Genomic DNA, 18,844 nt, shown 5'->3' on the forward strand with positions numbered 1-18,844 from the left:
ATACACACATATATACTGCTCGACTGTTTCCCATGCAGGTGGCACGTAAAATACACCATTTCAAGCGTGGCCGTTGCCAGTACCGCCTGACTGGCCTTTGTGCCGGTGGCATGTAAAAGCACCCACTACACTCTCTGAGTGGTTGGCATTAGGAAGGGCATCCAGCTGTAGAAACTCTGCCAAATCAGATTGGAGCCTGGTGTAGCCATCTAGTTCACCGGTCCTCAGTCAAATCGTCCAGCCCATGCTAGCATGGAAAGCGGACATTAAATGATGATGATGATGATGATATATAGGCGTGGCTATAAGAAGTTTGCTTCCCAACCAGATGGTTCTGGGTTCGGTCCCACTGTATGGTACCCTGGGCAAGTGTCTCCAACTAGTCTTGGGTCAACCAAAGCCTTGTAAGTGGATTTGGTAGACGGAAATTGAAAGAAACCCATTGTATACGTGTGTGTGTGTGTGTGTGTCTGAGGATGTTTTACACCACCGCTTGATAACTAGTGTTGTTGTTTTTACATCTCTGTAACCTAGCAGTTCAGTAAAAGAGCCTGATAGAATAAGTACCAGGCTTTAACAAAAAAGGTACTGAGGATCAACTCATTCGACTAAAAATTCTCCAGACTGATGCCCCAGCATGGCTGCAGTCTAATGACTGAAACAAGTAAAAGATAAAAGATAAAAGATATATATATATATATATATCATCATCATCGTTTAACGTCCGCTTTCCATGCTAGCATGGGTTAGACGATTTGACTGAGGACTGGTGAAACCAGATGGCTACACCAGGCTCCAATCTGATATATATATAATAAAAAGGTAAAATTAATTAATAATTTTACCAAGCAATTAGCTGACCCCTAATTATAATTATGTTTATAATTATATATATATATCTTGCACCAAGGTACACTGGTGTACCACAAAGAAATATACAGGTGCACTTTTATAAATCTAATTTAATGTTTTAGAAAACTCATACTAATACTTGAATATTCTTGAAAAATGTGTTACAATTTTGTTATACGCAAATACGATCATTAAAATGAGACAAATGATAGTTTTCTACATTTTTTTTTTCTAAAGGTTAACTGTTTTTCATTTTTTAACTACCCTTACAATGTTCAGTAATGTAATTTTACTTCCTGTATGCCATGAAGTCAAAAAACATCAAGCACAACATGCACGTATGTATGTATGTGTGTGTGTGTGTGTGTGTGTGTGTGTGCATATATATATATATATGTATACGTGCGTGTACATTTGTATGTATTCTGCATGTTCATGTGTATGTATGTGTGTGTATTTGTGTATGTACCTCTGTCTACTTGTGTGCATGTTTGAGTGTGTTTATGTGTATGGGTTTGTGTGACTATGCGTCTGTTATGTGTGGATGTGTGTCTCCATGAGTCCTTGTGTGTGTGTATGAAGTGTGCGAGTGTGTATATAGTCATGTATTCCAGTCTTCATTTGTGTATGTACGCATATGTCTGTGCTTATCTGTCTGTTTTATCTATGTACCTATTTATCTATTTATCTACTTACATATCTATTTACACACACACACACACACATATATATATAAACTGTGGGTATTGGGGTATGACTACCTTCTACGTGTATTTCTGATTTAGTACTGGGGATGTTACATTCATGAGGACGTACTCCTGTATTTGTCTGAGTGTTGGGTCCTTTGGGTGCTTGGATAAGATGCGGATGTCACGTTGACCCAGGTTGCCTCCATGTTGGTCTTTTGTATGCTGGTAGAGTATGGAGGACTATTTTCTGTCATCATATTGTCTTAAATGTTTATTTAATCTCTCTGCAATGCTTCTAGATGTCTCACCTATGTATATCATGTTCTTGTCTTTACAAACACCTTCTATGTACCTTATGCTGTAGACTACATTTCTAGTTCTACAGTTAATGCCAGGGTTAATCTTACATACCATGCAGTTATCATTGGTGCATGTGGTATTCTCAAAGCTCCATTAGATCACACCTATGTAGGACACACCCCTTTGAGAATACCACATTGAGAATACCACAACGATTTTAATGTTGAGTTTGGCCTCCTTCAGAGCTTTCTTAAATCTTTGGGTTAGTTCTCCATGATATTTTTCAGTATTGTACCACATGTTCACCCTGTTTGCTTTGTCACATTCTCTTTGTTATCCTGTTCCAGTTTTTACTTCTATATCTAGGGCAGATACCACTGGTTTCATTACATATAATGCTATCTAACTTCTTCTTAGCTCCCCTATATACCCAAACCCTATGTTTCTGGTCATATCCAGAGAATTGCATGCGGTGCATGAAGTTCTGTACATGTTTCTTTGTTTCATAGGGTTTGCATAGTGGGTTCTTGAGAAAAGCACTTTGTTTCATGTTGCTGCAGTCCACTCAGCTGTAAATAAGTTCCAGCAATAACTGGAAAGCTAACCTGGCAAAGGACTTGTACCCTCTTCAAAGGGTGTGGGGAATATTGTGCCTCAGTCTCTTATTCTTTGTGGAAACCATTTTGAGTTCTGGTCTTACAAGTCCTGGAGCTCTTGTCATACTTCACAAACAATATTGCAAATGACTAGATTAAATATTCCCATGTTAACAATATTAAAATTGCTCTTTTTGCATTAATACTGGTTTCAAATTTTGGCATAAGGCCAGCAATTTTGAGGGATGAGGTAAGTTAATTACATCAACCCCACTGCTTAATTGGTACTTATTTTATTGACCTCGAAAGGATGAAAGGCAAAGTCAACCTTGGTAGAATTTGAACTCAGAATGCAAGGACGGACGAAATACTGCTAAACATTTTGCCCAGCGTGGTAACAATTCTGCCGGCTCACTGCCTTCTTGCAGTAATATTATTTTCCTCTAAGCACTATCAATTCTAAAAACAACACTCCGCTGTATTCTACTTCCTATGTTCTCATAAATTCAATAATATCAGAGAGAAGTAGGAGGAGTTAAATAAAAATGTCTATATAGGTACATTAAAAGAAAAACAAATATTTCTTTCACTTTTGTTATTCCTTCATGTTTGCTCTATCTTTCACTCGCTCTCTCTCTCTCTCTCTCACGAACACTGGCTGTATTTATTTAATTCCATCTATTCATCTGTTTCTGTATATCTACCTGTCTGCCTGCATACCTACCTGCTAATTCTTCCTCCTGTTCTCTCTCTCAGGGTTGTTCCACTTTTTTTTTTTTTTTAATCACTCCATTGTTAACTAGATACTGCAACGAGTTATATCATCAGCCTAACCTCTTAGCAAATAAAAATATATGCACTGACCCTCCAATCTGACTGGCAGCCAATGCTGTTTATATTTAATTATGATTTGTCAGTGAAGGAATTTGTTTAATGATCTAAAACTTAGCTATGCTCCATAACATTTTCAAATGTTATAGTTGACTTGCTACATTTCATCAAGCTAATTTCTTTAATGCCTTTGATTTCACCTTGTTCGTTTAATATCTTTTGTGTTGTTAGCTGGCAACACACTCTTGCTGTTTGCCTTGCTTGCTTTTTGCTTTTGCATTCAACTGATTTCCATCAATAAACAATCCACTTTTATACAGTGCCTTCTCTGTCTTATTCAGTTAATGTAAAGCTTGTAATTCTTAACAAAAACCATTTTACTATTTCTTTTCTCCATTCCAACCAATTTTTATATAATTTGCCCATTGACTTATCTAACTCTCCTGTTAATCTCTTTTATTGCTTTAAGCATTATTCTAAGTATTTTTTTATATATATATTTATATTTTGCGAACAACACCATCGTTGGTTGCAGGTTTCCAACAGATCAATCACTAGTTCACTCCATATATTCTGTGTACCCTTTCAACTGAAATATGTATCACTGCATGACACAAAATATCATGTAATGCCCCTTTAACCCCATAGCATTTACATTTTTCTCTCTAAAGTAATGCTTATTTATTTCACATTGTTTTGAATTAATCATGTATTATCTTGTAACTTTGAGATTCTGCTGAGGTAGCTGTTAATTTTTAGAATAATATTGTAGGGTTGGTGTGAGAGACTAGATCTGATCAGTTTGAGCATAAAACAGGTAGAATATTTTGGTCAGATATGACTGGTTTAAATGCTAAAGGGTTAAGGATTAGACTGCTACTTAAAGCTTTGTCTCTATGTAGAAAGGTATTCAAGGAAGTCATGCACTGCAGTGGTTTTGTTTGATATCTCAGACCCACATAAGATTTTGAACTCAATACTGCAAGCTAAGGTAACACTTTGTTCATTGTCTGCTACTTAAAGTACTTAAACTGTACTTTTACTATGGTACTTTATATCTTAGTGAACTGAACTTTAAAAAGTTGAATATTTTTTCCACAGCACACATATACCATTGTAAGGGAGGGGATGTGAACCATTGACCTTTCAGTCAATAAGCTAACACCTTAGTTATTCATGCAACTCCTGTGCTTCTATGTAGAAAAGTTACATATTTCTTCATTATATTTTCTTAATATTTCAAGTTTGTATTATCTGAAACATTTCCTGAAGGCAGGCTAATTAGATCAGCAATTATCTTCTGGCTATTACTTTATTATTTATGTTTCTTTATCATCATTCAAAAATATAATGATGATGACTAATTTGTTGCAATTAAGAAGGACATCTAGTCAGTGAAAAAGCTACTTGATTTATCTCTGTTCTGCTAGACATCACTATTAACATAGATATTAAAACAATCAAGAGTTGGCCTATCATCTTATAATGTGGATAGCATTAGCATAACACTTTATGCTAATACTATGGTACACAGGCCAGCAAGAGATCTACTTAATTATTCAGCATAGTCTGTATAGAAGCCAAATCTCTCTCAACAAATTGAAATTATATATCTCAAGTCTAGATTTTAGAGCAACGTTTCCCAGAAGAAAAACGGGATGACCAACAGTTAGAATACTGGTCATATTATGACGATTTTTGACCCAAACAGATGTGTTGTGAATTGTACATCTACTTATAATCACTGCTAGACATGTGAGCTGCTCCCAAACTTTGTATATATTACTACCCTGTCTCCCTACTATTGGTCTACTCAAGCATTTCAGAGATATGTACATAGTTCTGTGGAGGAAATTCAGATATTCAGATGGAGTCTAGGAGAGTGGAGACTCAGAAAAGCTAATAAGCAAGGAAGTGTAGATACACTAAGAGGGTTTTAGTGAGGTCAGGTACCCAGAAAGTAGTTCAAAAGAACAAATATTGTTATGTTGGTGATAGAAGAGACAAAGAGCAAACTCTGTTGGGTGATGATATCATCATCATCATTTAACATGTGTTCTCCATGTTGGCATGAGTTGGACAGTTCAAGGGATATGATAGTAAAATTCCCTTTTAAGTAGTACAAGGTAGATAGGCCAGATTTCAGAGGAGTTTCACAATGGCTTAGTAGTAGTATAATCTACATAAATTGCTAGCTACTCACCAGCATACAGTTTTAATTTTAAAATCCTCTTGAACATTTAGGTTTTCAGAAAGAAGTAGCTGGCAATCATAATGAACATTGTGGCTGCAGTTTCGAATCTTGCCTAGGTGGACACAACCTTTCCATATTAAGTATATGCCAGATTATATAGCCATGGGGTGTTGATCTGATAGGGAAATGATACCTCGCCCGGAAAAAGGTTGGCAACGGAAAGTGCATCTGATTGTAGAAAATCTGCGTCAGTGAATTCCATGTGACCCATCCAAATATGGAAAAGTAGATGCTAAATGATGATGATGATGATGATAATGATGATTGTGTGTGTGTGTGTGACATGTAAAAAACACCCGTGCTGGTTCCACATAAGTACCTGTGCTGGTACCATGTAATACGCACCCACGCCAGTGCCACATAGAAAGTACCTGTGCCAGTGTCACGTGAGAAGCAGCTATGCCAGTGCTACATAAAATGTACCCGTGCTGGTGTCACATAAAAAGCACCCATGCCAATATCATGTAAAATGCATCCGTGCTGATGTCATGTAGAAAGCACCCATGCTGGTGTCACACAAAAAGTGGTTGGCATTAAGAAGGACATCCAGTCATAGAAACCATGCCAAAACAGGAAATTGAAGTCTGGAACTTCTCTCCAGCTGGCCAGTTCCTGTCAAACTGTCCAACCCATGCCAGCATGGAAAATGGATGTTAAGTGGTGATGATGATGATGATGAGACAATATTGATAAAATGATCTATAAATATTCAGTGCAGAGTGAGTATAAAATATTGATTTTTGGTATAAAGAACGTAAACTATAAACCTGCTTCATTAAAACTATTAGTCAATAGCTGGTAAGATCTTTATCTGACTGAACTGGTTATCAATTTGTATGATATATAGGTGCTAATGCTGCAATGTCGCTTCACTCTTGACTTGATTGCGCTTGCTCATATTTTAAAGTCCCTCTACGTGATGTTAATGAAGACTGTAGATGGCTGAGCTGCTAGAGTGTTGGGTAACCAACTGATAGCTTGCGGGCTGCTCATATCTCTTCTCACTATAGCAAAGACATTTAAGCTCCCATTAACATTGTTGTCTTAGTTATAAGTAGGTGTAACAGTGGAAGTTTGACTCACTGCAGTGTTGTAAAACAGATTATTGGATGCAACTCTTCCCAACAGTATAACTAGAAGACTGATAAGCCAACAAGGGAGCTTCTACATGGTCAATCAACTTGCTAGATATAACAGCCAACTCTCCCTCAAATCACACCATAATATCTTAATGAAAAGAAACATTGAATAATATTAGTTCACTCCCACTGCATGGCATCTTGGGCAACTGTCTTCTACTATCACCCCAGATCGATGAAAGCCTTGTGAGTGGATTTGGCAGGCAGAAACTGAAATAGGCATTTTGCACGCACGCATGCTCACACACACACACACACACACATGCATGCATACACATGTGCATATGCATGTATGTATCAAAACGAGATTGGAAAAAATGTTTAGTATTTATTCACCATTACACATATTTCATTTCCCAATAAGTGTTAGAGGGTGTACATGTAGAATAAACATGTGCAGGACATCTATTAGAAATTCATCAGACAGACAATCAAATAATACAAACTTTACATTTGGATGAGTTTCTAATAGATGTCTTTTCATGTTTATTCCCACATGTACATTTTGTAACTCCTATTGGGAAACGAAACACATGTAATGGTGAATAAATAATACCAAAAAGTTTTTCCAATCTTCTGTTTTGATATGATCACTCTACAAAAACTATACTCTTTACTCTTTTACTTGTTTCAGTCATTTGACTGCGGCCATGCTGGAGCACCACCTTTATAGTCGAGCAAATCGACCCCAGAACTTATTCTTTGTAAGCCTAGTACTTATTCTATCGGTCTCTTTTGTTGAACCGCTAAGTTACGGGGACGTAAACACACCAGCATCAGTTGTCAAGCAATGCTGGGGGGGACAAACAGACACACAAACACACACACACATACATATATATATATATATATATATATACACACACACATACATATACATACATATACGACGGGCTTCTTCCAGTTTCTGTCTACCAAATCCACTCACAAGGCTTTGGTCGGCCCGAGGCTATAGTAGAAGACACTTGCCCAAGGTGCCACGCAGTGGGACTGAACCCAGGACCATGTGGTTGGTAAGCAAGCCACTTACCACACAGCCCCTTTCAACACTTACGCATGCCGCACATAAATATAACATCTACAGTTTTGGAGTACTGGAACACATAGATGTGCTTCATAAGGACACAGCACCCTGTTCTGCTCTAATTTAATCTACTTGATTATATTTCAGTTTCAAGTGATGGATGTATATATGTATACATTTATTGTTTGCTTGTTTGTCCATCCATCTGTCTCTTCCTCCCTTTGACATTGCTTGATTGCTATAAATGAATGTTGTTCATCTCCAATATTCTGCAAAACATGTCTTGCCATGGGGAAATATCACCTTGCTTGGAAACAGTTGAGGGCTGGTAACAGGAAAGGCATTTGGTCATTATCCATGCAAGCGTAGTAAAATGGACATTAAAATAACACCTTGCATCTGAAAACTCATGCTGGGAATGGTCATGGGTGAAATGTCTTTGATCACAGGTCAGCCCATGCATGGTTGACACGGAGCTAAACAACAGCAACTAAAAAACTTTGGTGTCATCAAGACAACTTAGTTATACACAAGCAGAAACCGGTTTGATGATCAGGGATGAATATAAAAGAGATTACAGTTTCAATTTGTATGCAATGTCACATTCTCTCTCTCTCTTTCTCTCTCTCTCTCTCTCTCTCTCTCCCTCTCTCTCTCTCTCTCCCTCCCCCTCTCTCTCTCACTTCTTCTTCTTCTTCTTCTTCTTCTTCAGGCAAAAAATCCTCGTTGGCATCATCATCACTTTTACATGTTCACATGTGTTAAACGGAATTCATTGTAGTAGGTTGGGTTTTTTTTTCTATACCAACATACCCTTTTTTGTTTCTAAGTATTTCCCTTTGGTCAGGCAGTTTGCAAGGGGGACAGAACAAATAACAATCACTTGTATAATGATGCCACTAGCAATTGTCATACGCTGCCAAGACAGAGACGCTTACACACACACACAACTATACAACAGGCTTTTTTCACTTTTCATCTATCAAATCCACTCACAAGAATTTGGTTAACCCAGGCCTATAGTAGAAGACAATTGTTCATGTTACCACACATTGAAAATAAATCCAAATCCATGCATGCATGTAAGTCATTTTCAGGAAGAAAATAAAAGCCTAGCAGGAATTATTAGAGATTCTAAGGCAGTGAGCTGGCAGAATCATTAGCATGCCAGGCAAAATGCTTAGTCTCATTTTGTCCATCTTCATATTTAGAATTCAAATTCTTCTGAGGTCAGCTTTGCCTTTCATTCTTTCAAGATCGATAAAAAAGTACCAGTTGAGTACTGGGGATCAATGTAATCAATTTACCCCCTCCTCCACAATTGCTGGCCTTATGCCATAACTTGGAATTATTATTAGAGATTCTCAAAAAAAAAGGGGACATAATTTCAAGAATTCAGGAATTAATTTCACAGAAAATTTTACAGCAAATATCTAAAGGAAAAGTAACAGCTGCAGACATGTTTTGACCTTATTGGAGTTCATGAGTGAACCATAGAGTTCTCAAACCCACTTGATTTGTGAAAGGAGATTTTAAACACATAGAAATATCTCACACATTTAATGTGAACATTGCCATTCTTAATAACAACAAACTTTTATTTTCTTTCTTCCAATCCAGGATGAAATCAAAACTACCAATGATGCCCTACAAAAGTCCTGTGCCCCACTACTGGAAAGGGGAGAAGAACTTATCCATTGCCGAAAAATACAGAAGAACATTGCCTCTGCAATCGAGAGCTTATCCTTATGTTTGCCTGGTAAGTGAAATATTGAGTGTGGTGTGGAGTACAATTTTTCTTCATTTTCCTTTTTACATGTGCATGATTTGCATTTTACTTATAGCATTTAAATACAAAGAAAAAGTAAAAGAGAAATAAGAAATTAAAAGAAAGAAAAAGAAAGGGGTGGTAAAGCAGCAAAATATGGAGTGGGGTGATGGGCTACATATCCCAGAACAAATGGTGTGCTCAGCCATGCCCTGTGCTAATGACTGCAGTGGCATTGCCATGGAAAATGGTTACCGACACTCGTTGCAGCAGCTATTCCACCTTACAGGGTTCACTTCTCTGACAGGCTACTGTTATCTTGATTTTGTGGAAGAAATCAGTTGTAAGGGGTCCTAGAACACCTGATGTCTCAGTGGCAACCGGCAACAATTGTTTTCTCTTGATTTTTCTTCTCATTTCTTAATTTTCTTTATGCTTCAATCAGCATTATTGACTTACTTCTAACAAATAATTACACCAAGTACTGTTAGAATGTCTTTTAAATAAATGATTTTCTAAACAAGGCTGACGTATTTTGATTCACCGTATTGCTAAGACATACTTAATTGGATTTCCAAACTTGATTTTTTGTTAAAGCTTAGGTTTTGATATTTCATTTTTATGCACTTCATTTTCAATACTCAAACAGCTATCCTTGATCAACATCTCACCACAGTAGGCTTCCAAAGTTACTAGCAGCAACTTCTCTTGAAAATAGACAAAATTTGGTTCAAGGTGTTATCACGTACCTGTAGAAAAATGGTTTAGCCCTCAAGGACATTCATGCTGACATGGTTGCTACATTAGGTGATGATGCTCCAGCTTTATCAACTGTGCAAAAGTGAGCAGCTGAATTTAGGAGGAGAAAGGAAAGCCTTCAAGATAACCCAGAGTCTGGACGTCCTGCAACCACCACCACTGAGGAAAACATTGATCATATTCACCACATAGTGATGGATGATAGGCGATTGACTGTAAATCAAGTAGCCAATGCTATTGGCATATCCCATGAGAGAGTTGAGAATATTCTGCCCAATGAACTTGGCATGACAAAGATTTCTGCTCAGAGGGTACCATGTCTTCTGACACCTGATCAAAAGTGCACCAGGTGGATTACATCGCAGGAAAATCTGACATTGTTTGAGGCAAATCCAAGTGGTTTCCATGAATGTTTCCTATCCCAAGATGAGTGTTGGGTTCATCACTTAGAGTCAGAGACAAGGAGACAATTGTGTTGTGGAGTCACCCCTCCTCACCTACTTCAAAGAAGGTCAAGGTCATTTCATCTGCAGGGAACATGATGGCCTCAGTTTTTTGGGATGCAAAAAGCATTGTGTTTATTGACTATCTTCAAAAGAGCCACACTGTCAGTGGAGAGTACTATGCCAACTTGGCTATCATGATCCAATGCTGAGGGAAACTGATGAAAGAGGGTGTTTTTCATCAGGACAGTGCTTTGAACTGGTTGATCACCCTTCCTTTTCTCTTGATTTCGCCTCATCTGACTATCTTCTGTTTCTTAACATGAAAAAATACTTGACTGGGAACCAGTATCGCAATGGCAATGATGTCGTATCTGCTGTTGATGACTTTTTGTAACCAACAGGATAAAAGTTTCTTCACCAGTGGGATCCAAGCATTGCAACACTGATGGAAGAAGCGTGTGGACCACAAAGGGGACCATGTTGAAAAATAAACCCCATTTGATCACATTCCATGAGAGTATCTTGGTTAACTTATGGACTTTTCAGCCAACCCTTGTATACTGGCGTGCATTAGATAGATTGTCACAGTCTAAGTCCATCATTCTCTTACATTTGCCATCTGAACCATTCATCACTCTTGTTATTACTCTTCTCTACTTCAAGCCACTTCCCCTCTCCCCAAGTGACACATTACTGATGTCCATCACACTCTCTTGCCAATGACCATTTCTATATCTATTCTATCACTAACCATAGCTCTAGCTAGCAAACATATATCTACTATTAATATCTGATTACAAACTTCAATAAGTGTCTCATTACACTCTGGCTTTGCTGTCTCTCTTCCATTCATCCTTCTAGCACTTTCCAATCCCTGTTTCGCCTCTTCATCCTGTTGTGTCATATTAGTTCATCTTCTGCGATTACCCTCTTTTCTACCCTCTCCTCTGTTGGTCACATTGTTCAGAACTAACTGAAACAACATAAGAGTTGTGAGTCCCTTTTATTTGGCAGAGCTCAAGGTAAGCTCATTAGTATTGGTGGGTGATACAATACAGTGTACTCAGTACACTCTGTAAAGTGGTTAATGAATGGACAGAGACAATGTCAGGTTGCAAGGACCTTCTAGTCTTGTCAAGAAGACGATAACCTTTCTAGTGTTAATGTTGCCATAAAATCCAATTGTGAATTAGTTGGTGTTAGCAAGGCATCAAGATGTGTAATGTTAGTATCCATGAAAGACAGAGAACAAATGAATTGAGTGAGAAACTGTATACAAGAGGAATCGAATGTAGTGTACAAAAGAAGAGACTGCTGGTACATGCATGTGATGTATACGGAAGATGACAGCTGTATAAAGACGTGCAAAGTGTTTAAAGTGGGTGGAATTTGTAGAAGGAGGCCCAAAATGGTATGGGATGAAGAAGCCAAGACTGATTTCAGAACATTTAGTTTCACAGAGACAACAAAGCACTGAAATGATTGCCAGCTCACCACCTTGATGTGAATACACACACACACATGCACATCCTCCTCCCCATCATCATCATCATCACACTTCCATTTTTCACTGTTTGTTATATGTTTATAATGCCAGGCGTGGCTGTGTGGTAAGAAGCCTGCTTCCCAATCACATGGTTCCAGGTTCAGTCCCACTACATGGTACCTTGAGCAAGTCTCTTCTTCTATAGCCTTGGGCCAACCAAGGCTTTGTGAGTAGATTTGGCAGATGGAAACTAAAAGAAGCCCGTTGTGTATATATATGTGTGTGTGTGTGTCGTGTCTGTGTTTGTCCCCCTATCACTGTTTGACAACAGGTATTGGTGTGTTTATGTCCCCTGTAACTTAGCGGTTCAGCAAAAGAAACCGATGGAATAAGTAATAAGCTTTAAAAAAGTCCTGAGGTTGATTCATTCGACTAAAACCCTTCAAGGTGGTGCTCCAGCATGGCTGCCGTCAAATCACTAAAACAAGAAAAATTATAAAAGTATATTATGTTGTGTCTGGGGAGAGTCATATTGTCTTAATGCCTTATTATCTTACTCACTGGTTCGATTTCCACTTACTTATTTATATTTTTTTCTTCCAAAATTTTCAACATCCATTAATAAGGTTGCTAAAAGCAACAAAAATTTTGGAAGAAAAAATATATAAATAATAAATGAGTGGAAATCGAACCAGTGAGTGTGTTAAGGCATTAAGACAATAGGACTCTCCCTAGACAACATAATTTGCTTCAACACACGAATCCACCTAAAGAATCTTGCAAACCAGATACAAAAATGAAATAAAAGTATATATAGATATATACACTCACACATGTATTTATATTGGTGTTAGGAAAGGGAGCCAGCCATAAAAACTATGCTAAAGCTGACGGTAGGGCTTGGTGCTACCTTCCAACTTACTAATGCCTGTCAAACTGCCCAACCCATGCCAGCATGGATGGCAGGCATAAAATGATACTGATGGTGATGATGGTGATGTAGTAGTAGTTATATACATCTATGAAATTTGTCACTAAGGATGTTACTCAGTTCAAATAGTAAATTAGGAGAGGGAAAAATTTGTTCAACAAAAATTTTAAATCTCAGCAAAACAAGAAGAATGTTGTTTGAATGAAACCACATAGTATAATAATGACAGGATTGAATACTGAATAAAAATTATTCTGATTCTTAGAAGTCTTTCTGATTTATTCTGAAGCAACTTCAAAGAAGGCAAAAAAAAAAAAAAAAGAAATGAAATAAGGAACATAAATTAGGATAATGGCTTCTAATGTTATTGGAAGTTAAGGCATGCCAGAATGCGTTAGTCTCCTAAAGAAAGCTATAATCAAGAAAGAAATGAACAGACATTAGCAACAATGAAAGGAAGAGGGGAAGGGAGAAAAAAAAGAATAAAATAAGATAGAGGAAATAGAAAATTGACTTTAAAATATTAAAAAAAAATGTTGTATATAGTTATCTGTATCATGGTAATATTAATGGTTTTTTTTTTTTTAATTCATTGCTTAGTCAGAGAATGAAGGGTAGTATCCATGACCTTTCACAATGTTTCTGAGGTTAGTGAGAGTGGGATGAAGACGCTACTACTAATGGGTTACTACAATATATTATGATGTTGCGAGTTGTCCTCAGACCAATGATTTGTCTTGATGCTTGCAACAGAATTAGCTCCCAAGGCCAGATGGTGGTTGTAAACTAGCTGATGTATTAAGTATGCCACCTTGGAAGAGGTAAAGCCTATCCACTGGACTTGAGCCAACCCAAGGCTGTTAAGTCAGATCTACTTTTAGAGATGTTTTCTGTTTGTATTCCTGTCTTGCTACTGTTTATTCTTGACAACTAACAACTGGCACTCCATCAGTTATGACAATGAAGGTTCCAGTTGATCTGATCAATGGAACAGCCTGCTCGTGAAATTAATGTGCAAGTGACTGAGCATTCCACAGACACGCATACCCTTAACATAGTTCTCAGGAAGATTCGGCTTGACAGAGAACGTAACAGGACTGGCCCTTTGAATTACAGGTACTACTCATTTTTGCCAGCTGAGTGGACTGGAGCAACATGAAATAAAGTGTCTTGCTCTGCTGCCAAGAATCGAACAAATGACCTTAAAATTGTGACCCGAATACCGTAACCACTAAGCCGCGTGTTCATCTGTAGTAGAGGGTGAATCAATAAGAATGATAAACACTGGTATCCAACATATAAACTTACCAGTGATTGTCTCAATCTTTAGGTATTTTTTCCTCTGATTCTGCCCACAACCTATGTGTCTTAATCTGTGACTCTCTCAAATAATTATCTTCTTGAATTTTTCAAAAATCATATTTATAATATCTATATTCTAAGTTATTAATTATGATTTAATGCCATACATTTAATGATTTTGTTACTTCTTTAGCATTGTTTGTAATGCTTTAAGAAACTATAGCATTCTGTTGTACAATATTGTTATAGAACGCATGTGTTGAAACATAATAGCATGAAAGACATTTGTTGGTCCTAAGCTCAGCATGGCACCAAAGCCACAATTTGATCTCTGACAAACCAGAGTTGGTATCAGCTGTCTGATTTGCAGCAGACATGTGCTGTTTTCCAGCCGCACTTTACTAAACTGTTCTTAATGAGAGATGAACTGGAAATGATAGAATTCGATACCTACTTCAATGGCTTACTATGACTCTTGTGTAGAGAGACAGAGTGCTGTGAAAAGTCAATTTCAGCAGATAAAGTGACAGAGTGGCTGGGCTGCTGCTATACTAGAGGCAAGGTGCAAACATTATATCTTTTCTCCTATTTCCACAACCAGACTTATTTGATCCTGTCTTAGCTGCTCTGTTGCAGATTGCAGCAGACTAGGAGCATTTCCAATCATGTGAGCTGGGAGTGGTGACCTATTGAGGAAAGACCCTAAAAGAGGACATAATAGAAAACTTCTGACCCATAACTGCTCGGTTCATATCTAAATGTTTTGGCAAAAGTGCTCACCAAGAAGCTAGTGCTTATCATTTGTAGTGTAGTTGGAGGTGCATAAATCTGTTCTATCCCTGGCAGATCTATCCATGATAGCTTCTTCCTCATGCAATGGAGCTGGTTAAGAAAAGATCTGATTTTCGCAGGGTATTGGCAACTGACCTAAGAACAGTTTGTTTCAGTCCTGTCTTTAGAGGTTTGATCACTACAATGTACAGTAACAGTTGTTCAGTGGTCAAAATGAATACCCACTTCTGGAACTGTTTTGTTTCATAGCTATACACTTGCACTTTTCTACTGTATGGTTTGGTTCTTGGAGCCCCTTCTGCAAAAGTTGTAATCCTTGAGTCACATCCTGGTTGAACCAGGTCACAGAAAAACTATAGCGGGCAACATAGTGTTGGACACCTTGGATATAGAAGTGATTGACACTATACTGGAAAAGTACCTGCAGCATATAGAAGAAGCTCACATCAACCATATCCAATCAGTGTGCTTGCAGCTTGGCATCTGGAGAGGTGAATCTTTACTGGTTACCAGCAATTTCTGTTGCTTGACTGAGGATCTGGTTAGGACTGGGAAGAGGTTGCAAATTGGGTGGCCAATCTCACTCAGAAGTGTATTTAGAATAAACTGCCTGTAAATGGTTAAGCAGAAGTGATTAATGCCTACTTCACATCAGTGGTGAACTGTAGCCTGGATGTCATCCTTGCCCCAAGAACTATGGAGTGCATGCTTTTCTACTTTTTATGGAAGGGACAAATTCTGTTAGTTAAGAAATCCATCTGTTGCCAACATCTGTCCTGACACCACTAGTGATGCACAAGCACACTATGAGTTTGATACACTTACAGAAGTATCTTAGCCACTGTAACATTAACAATGAAAATTAGACTGAATTGGTATAGGCATCTTTTGTGTAATAGACCTTTTGGCAGCTCATCTCTATAACCGAGCTACAGTCATGAGCCAGCCATAGATCGAGGTTGAGTGGCATCTACATGTTGTCAGTAACCCAATGGTACCCTACCAGCTGGATAATACTTTTGGCTAGAAAACAACTCTTGCATTTCATAAATGGTTAAGGAAGAGTATGAGTGACAATGGCCAGGAACAACTCTAGACAGCAATGAGAACAGTCTGAGCAGTCTCTTTTAGAAGGCTTCTGAGTCAGGAACTATGGACAATTTGCAATAGTCCAGTGTTCCTGTTCCTGCTGGGGACAATAGAGGTGCCAATGTCTGAGATGTGCTCAGATTGACGAAGTCATTCTGCATGCCATCAGTCAGTGTCTTTGCATTGCTGACTTAAGGGGCTGTGTCAAACAGCTTCTGTCACAGGTAGGACTAATCCAGCTATCAGCCAAGCCACCTTCCCTTGATAGGAAAGGGCAGATGGTTTTCCATTGCCTGCTGATTATGGTAAAAAAAGGTGCTGTGGTAGATTCATATGAAAAATTTGAAGACAAGCATTTTCCTCTCTCATCAACTTCTTCAGTATCACTTGAAAAAGTGGATATAGAGAAGAAAGTGTCACCTTCTAATATGCTTACAGAAAGGTGGATGAGGCTGAATGAGCCTACCCTGAATGTGCTTTTCTAAGTGGGAGAAAATAAATTGGGGAGATCACTTTTGATGCCTTGCATGTAGCAGAGTAATCTTGACCTCTGTATGTGAGCTTTTTGCCCTAAAGTACCCTAATTGTTCTCCCCTCTTCCACGTTAGAAGTTTTGTTATATTCTGGGGGTTTTTTTAACTTTTTTTTATTCAATCTAAATGCTACTTAGTGTGTCTGTATTTCATTCTTGTATTGTCCTTAATGTCTTAGGCCCTTGTGGTCAATAAAACAAACTGTCACCACCACCACCACCACCTCTTCTTCTTCTCCTGCTGGTGTTGTTACTACCATGTAATAATTCTTTACTGTTTTCTATTTTCAGTGCTAGAGATGTATGGTAAACTTAAGGAACAGATGAAAAGCAAGAGGTAAATACTCAGCTTGTATTGTGAATGTCATTGCTGTTAAAATAATGCTGGCACAGGTGCTGTGTGGTTTAAGAAGTTTTGCTTTGGTCATGGTCTCATATTTGATTTTATTATGTGTCATCTTACAAATGAGTTTTCTTTTCAAGCCTCTGTTTAATCCAAACCTCTTCACTGAAATCAAATAGACTGACACACACACACACACTATGCAGAAACCTGTTGGACAGACTGTAATTCTTTCTGGGTGGTAGACTTAATACATTATGTATTTTTAACAGTACCACCTGGCTCCTGGAAATACTTGACAGAGTCCACACTTCAACAATCACTTGAACAGATCTCCGATCTGAGATCATCTTCATAAACATATACTCTGGAGGTTACAAACTGATAATTAAAAAAAAAAAAAATCAATAGATGCAGAAGTTCAAGTATAAGCATGATATAATCTAGTTAGAGGCAATCTGGCATTTTTTTTTCTTCTTGTAGTATATTTTTATGCTGTGTAGAGTGAAGACATGTAATACCCAGAATCAAAAACCTTGAAAGCTGTGCCATAGCTTGACCACAACTCAATGATTGAAAGTAGTAAAATAATAAAATACAATATGAACCTAATAAAAAAACTGTTCCCTCATATTTACATCCCTAACATGAATCGTTTTCTGTCTTTTCAGATATTACCCTGCCCTTAAAACTCTGGAACAACTCGAACACACATTCCTTCCAAGGGTCAATACACACTGGTTCTCTCAAACAATGGCTGATGCCATTCCCAAGCTACGGGAGAGCATTAAAGATGCTTCAATGTCTGACTTGAAAGATTTCTTGGAAAACATCCGCAAACATTCAGCTCGGATTGGGGAGGTGGCCATGAGACATGTATGTCATACAACTTTTCAATATTTTGTGTGTGTGTGTGTGTATGAGTTGAGTTTAACCCTAGGTGCAATAAGAGCCACCAATGAGTATTCAGATGCTCTAGCATCAAAATTCAAAATCACCAGTGATCTGGCTATATCGACTGTAGGAAGCTTGTCTCTTTGTCTGTCACTAAGATGGTGCTATCTGTGTCTACTGAGTTGTTTTGACTCTTATTTCTAGCAATGCTGGTACTGCTTAGTTCCCTCTGTCACTTTAGTGACATCTATAATTTTGCCTTTTGGTTGGTAAATTGCTAATAAGCCACCCATATTTTATATATATATATATATATATATATTTCACTTTCAGTAGTTTATTCCATGTGTCTCACACAGGCTTTCTCTCTATAAGCACCTAATCTTTCAAATTCTTCTCTTACTCTCTATAACACCAAGATTTAATTTTTTTTATTTTGGGGCATTTGTTGGCCAGGGTATGTAATGATCTCCAAATCCTAGTATGCTACACAATTCGGATATAAACTGAATGATGTACCTCATATGGCTGTATACTGTATCTCAAAAAATTCTTAATGAATTAAAATTTGTCTCAAAGCTTGGAGAAAGTAAGCAAAAATCAAGCTGCAGTTGTTGGCAACTCTTAAAAACAAAGGGGTGAGATTTCAAGAAATTAAAAATTAATTTCACCGTTTACTATCTGAGCTCTTATGTTTTGTATGCATGAATATAACAAACTCTGTGCGTGTGTGTGTGTGGTGCTGTGAACTGATTTTGGTGTATTTACACCATTTGTCTACAGTGAAAAATTTTCTCCATGACAAAACATAGTGAAT

General features: G+C 37.7%; 1 protein-coding gene across 3 annotated transcripts in view; it reads left to right on the forward strand.

The window, feature by feature from the left end:
- Window positions 1-18,844, forward strand: part of LOC106883631 (exocyst complex component 6B) — a 130,029-nt gene that overhangs the window by 82,124 nt on the left and 29,061 nt on the right. For all 3 annotated transcript variants that reach the window (XM_052972708.1, XM_052972707.1, XM_052972710.1), the window contains exons 3-5: window positions 9,306-9,444; window positions 17,082-17,127; window positions 17,805-18,009. In XM_052972708.1, coding sequence (XP_052828668.1) covers window positions 9,306-9,444; window positions 17,082-17,127; window positions 17,805-18,009 — 390 coding nt within the window. The remainder of the gene's footprint in view (window positions 1-9,305; window positions 9,445-17,081; window positions 17,128-17,804; window positions 18,010-18,844) is intronic.

This window comes from Octopus bimaculoides, chromosome 14 (genome assembly GCF_001194135.2).
Source record: "Octopus bimaculoides isolate UCB-OBI-ISO-001 chromosome 14, ASM119413v2, whole genome shotgun sequence".
NCBI lineage: Eukaryota > Metazoa > Mollusca > Cephalopoda > Octopoda > Octopodidae > Octopus > Octopus bimaculoides.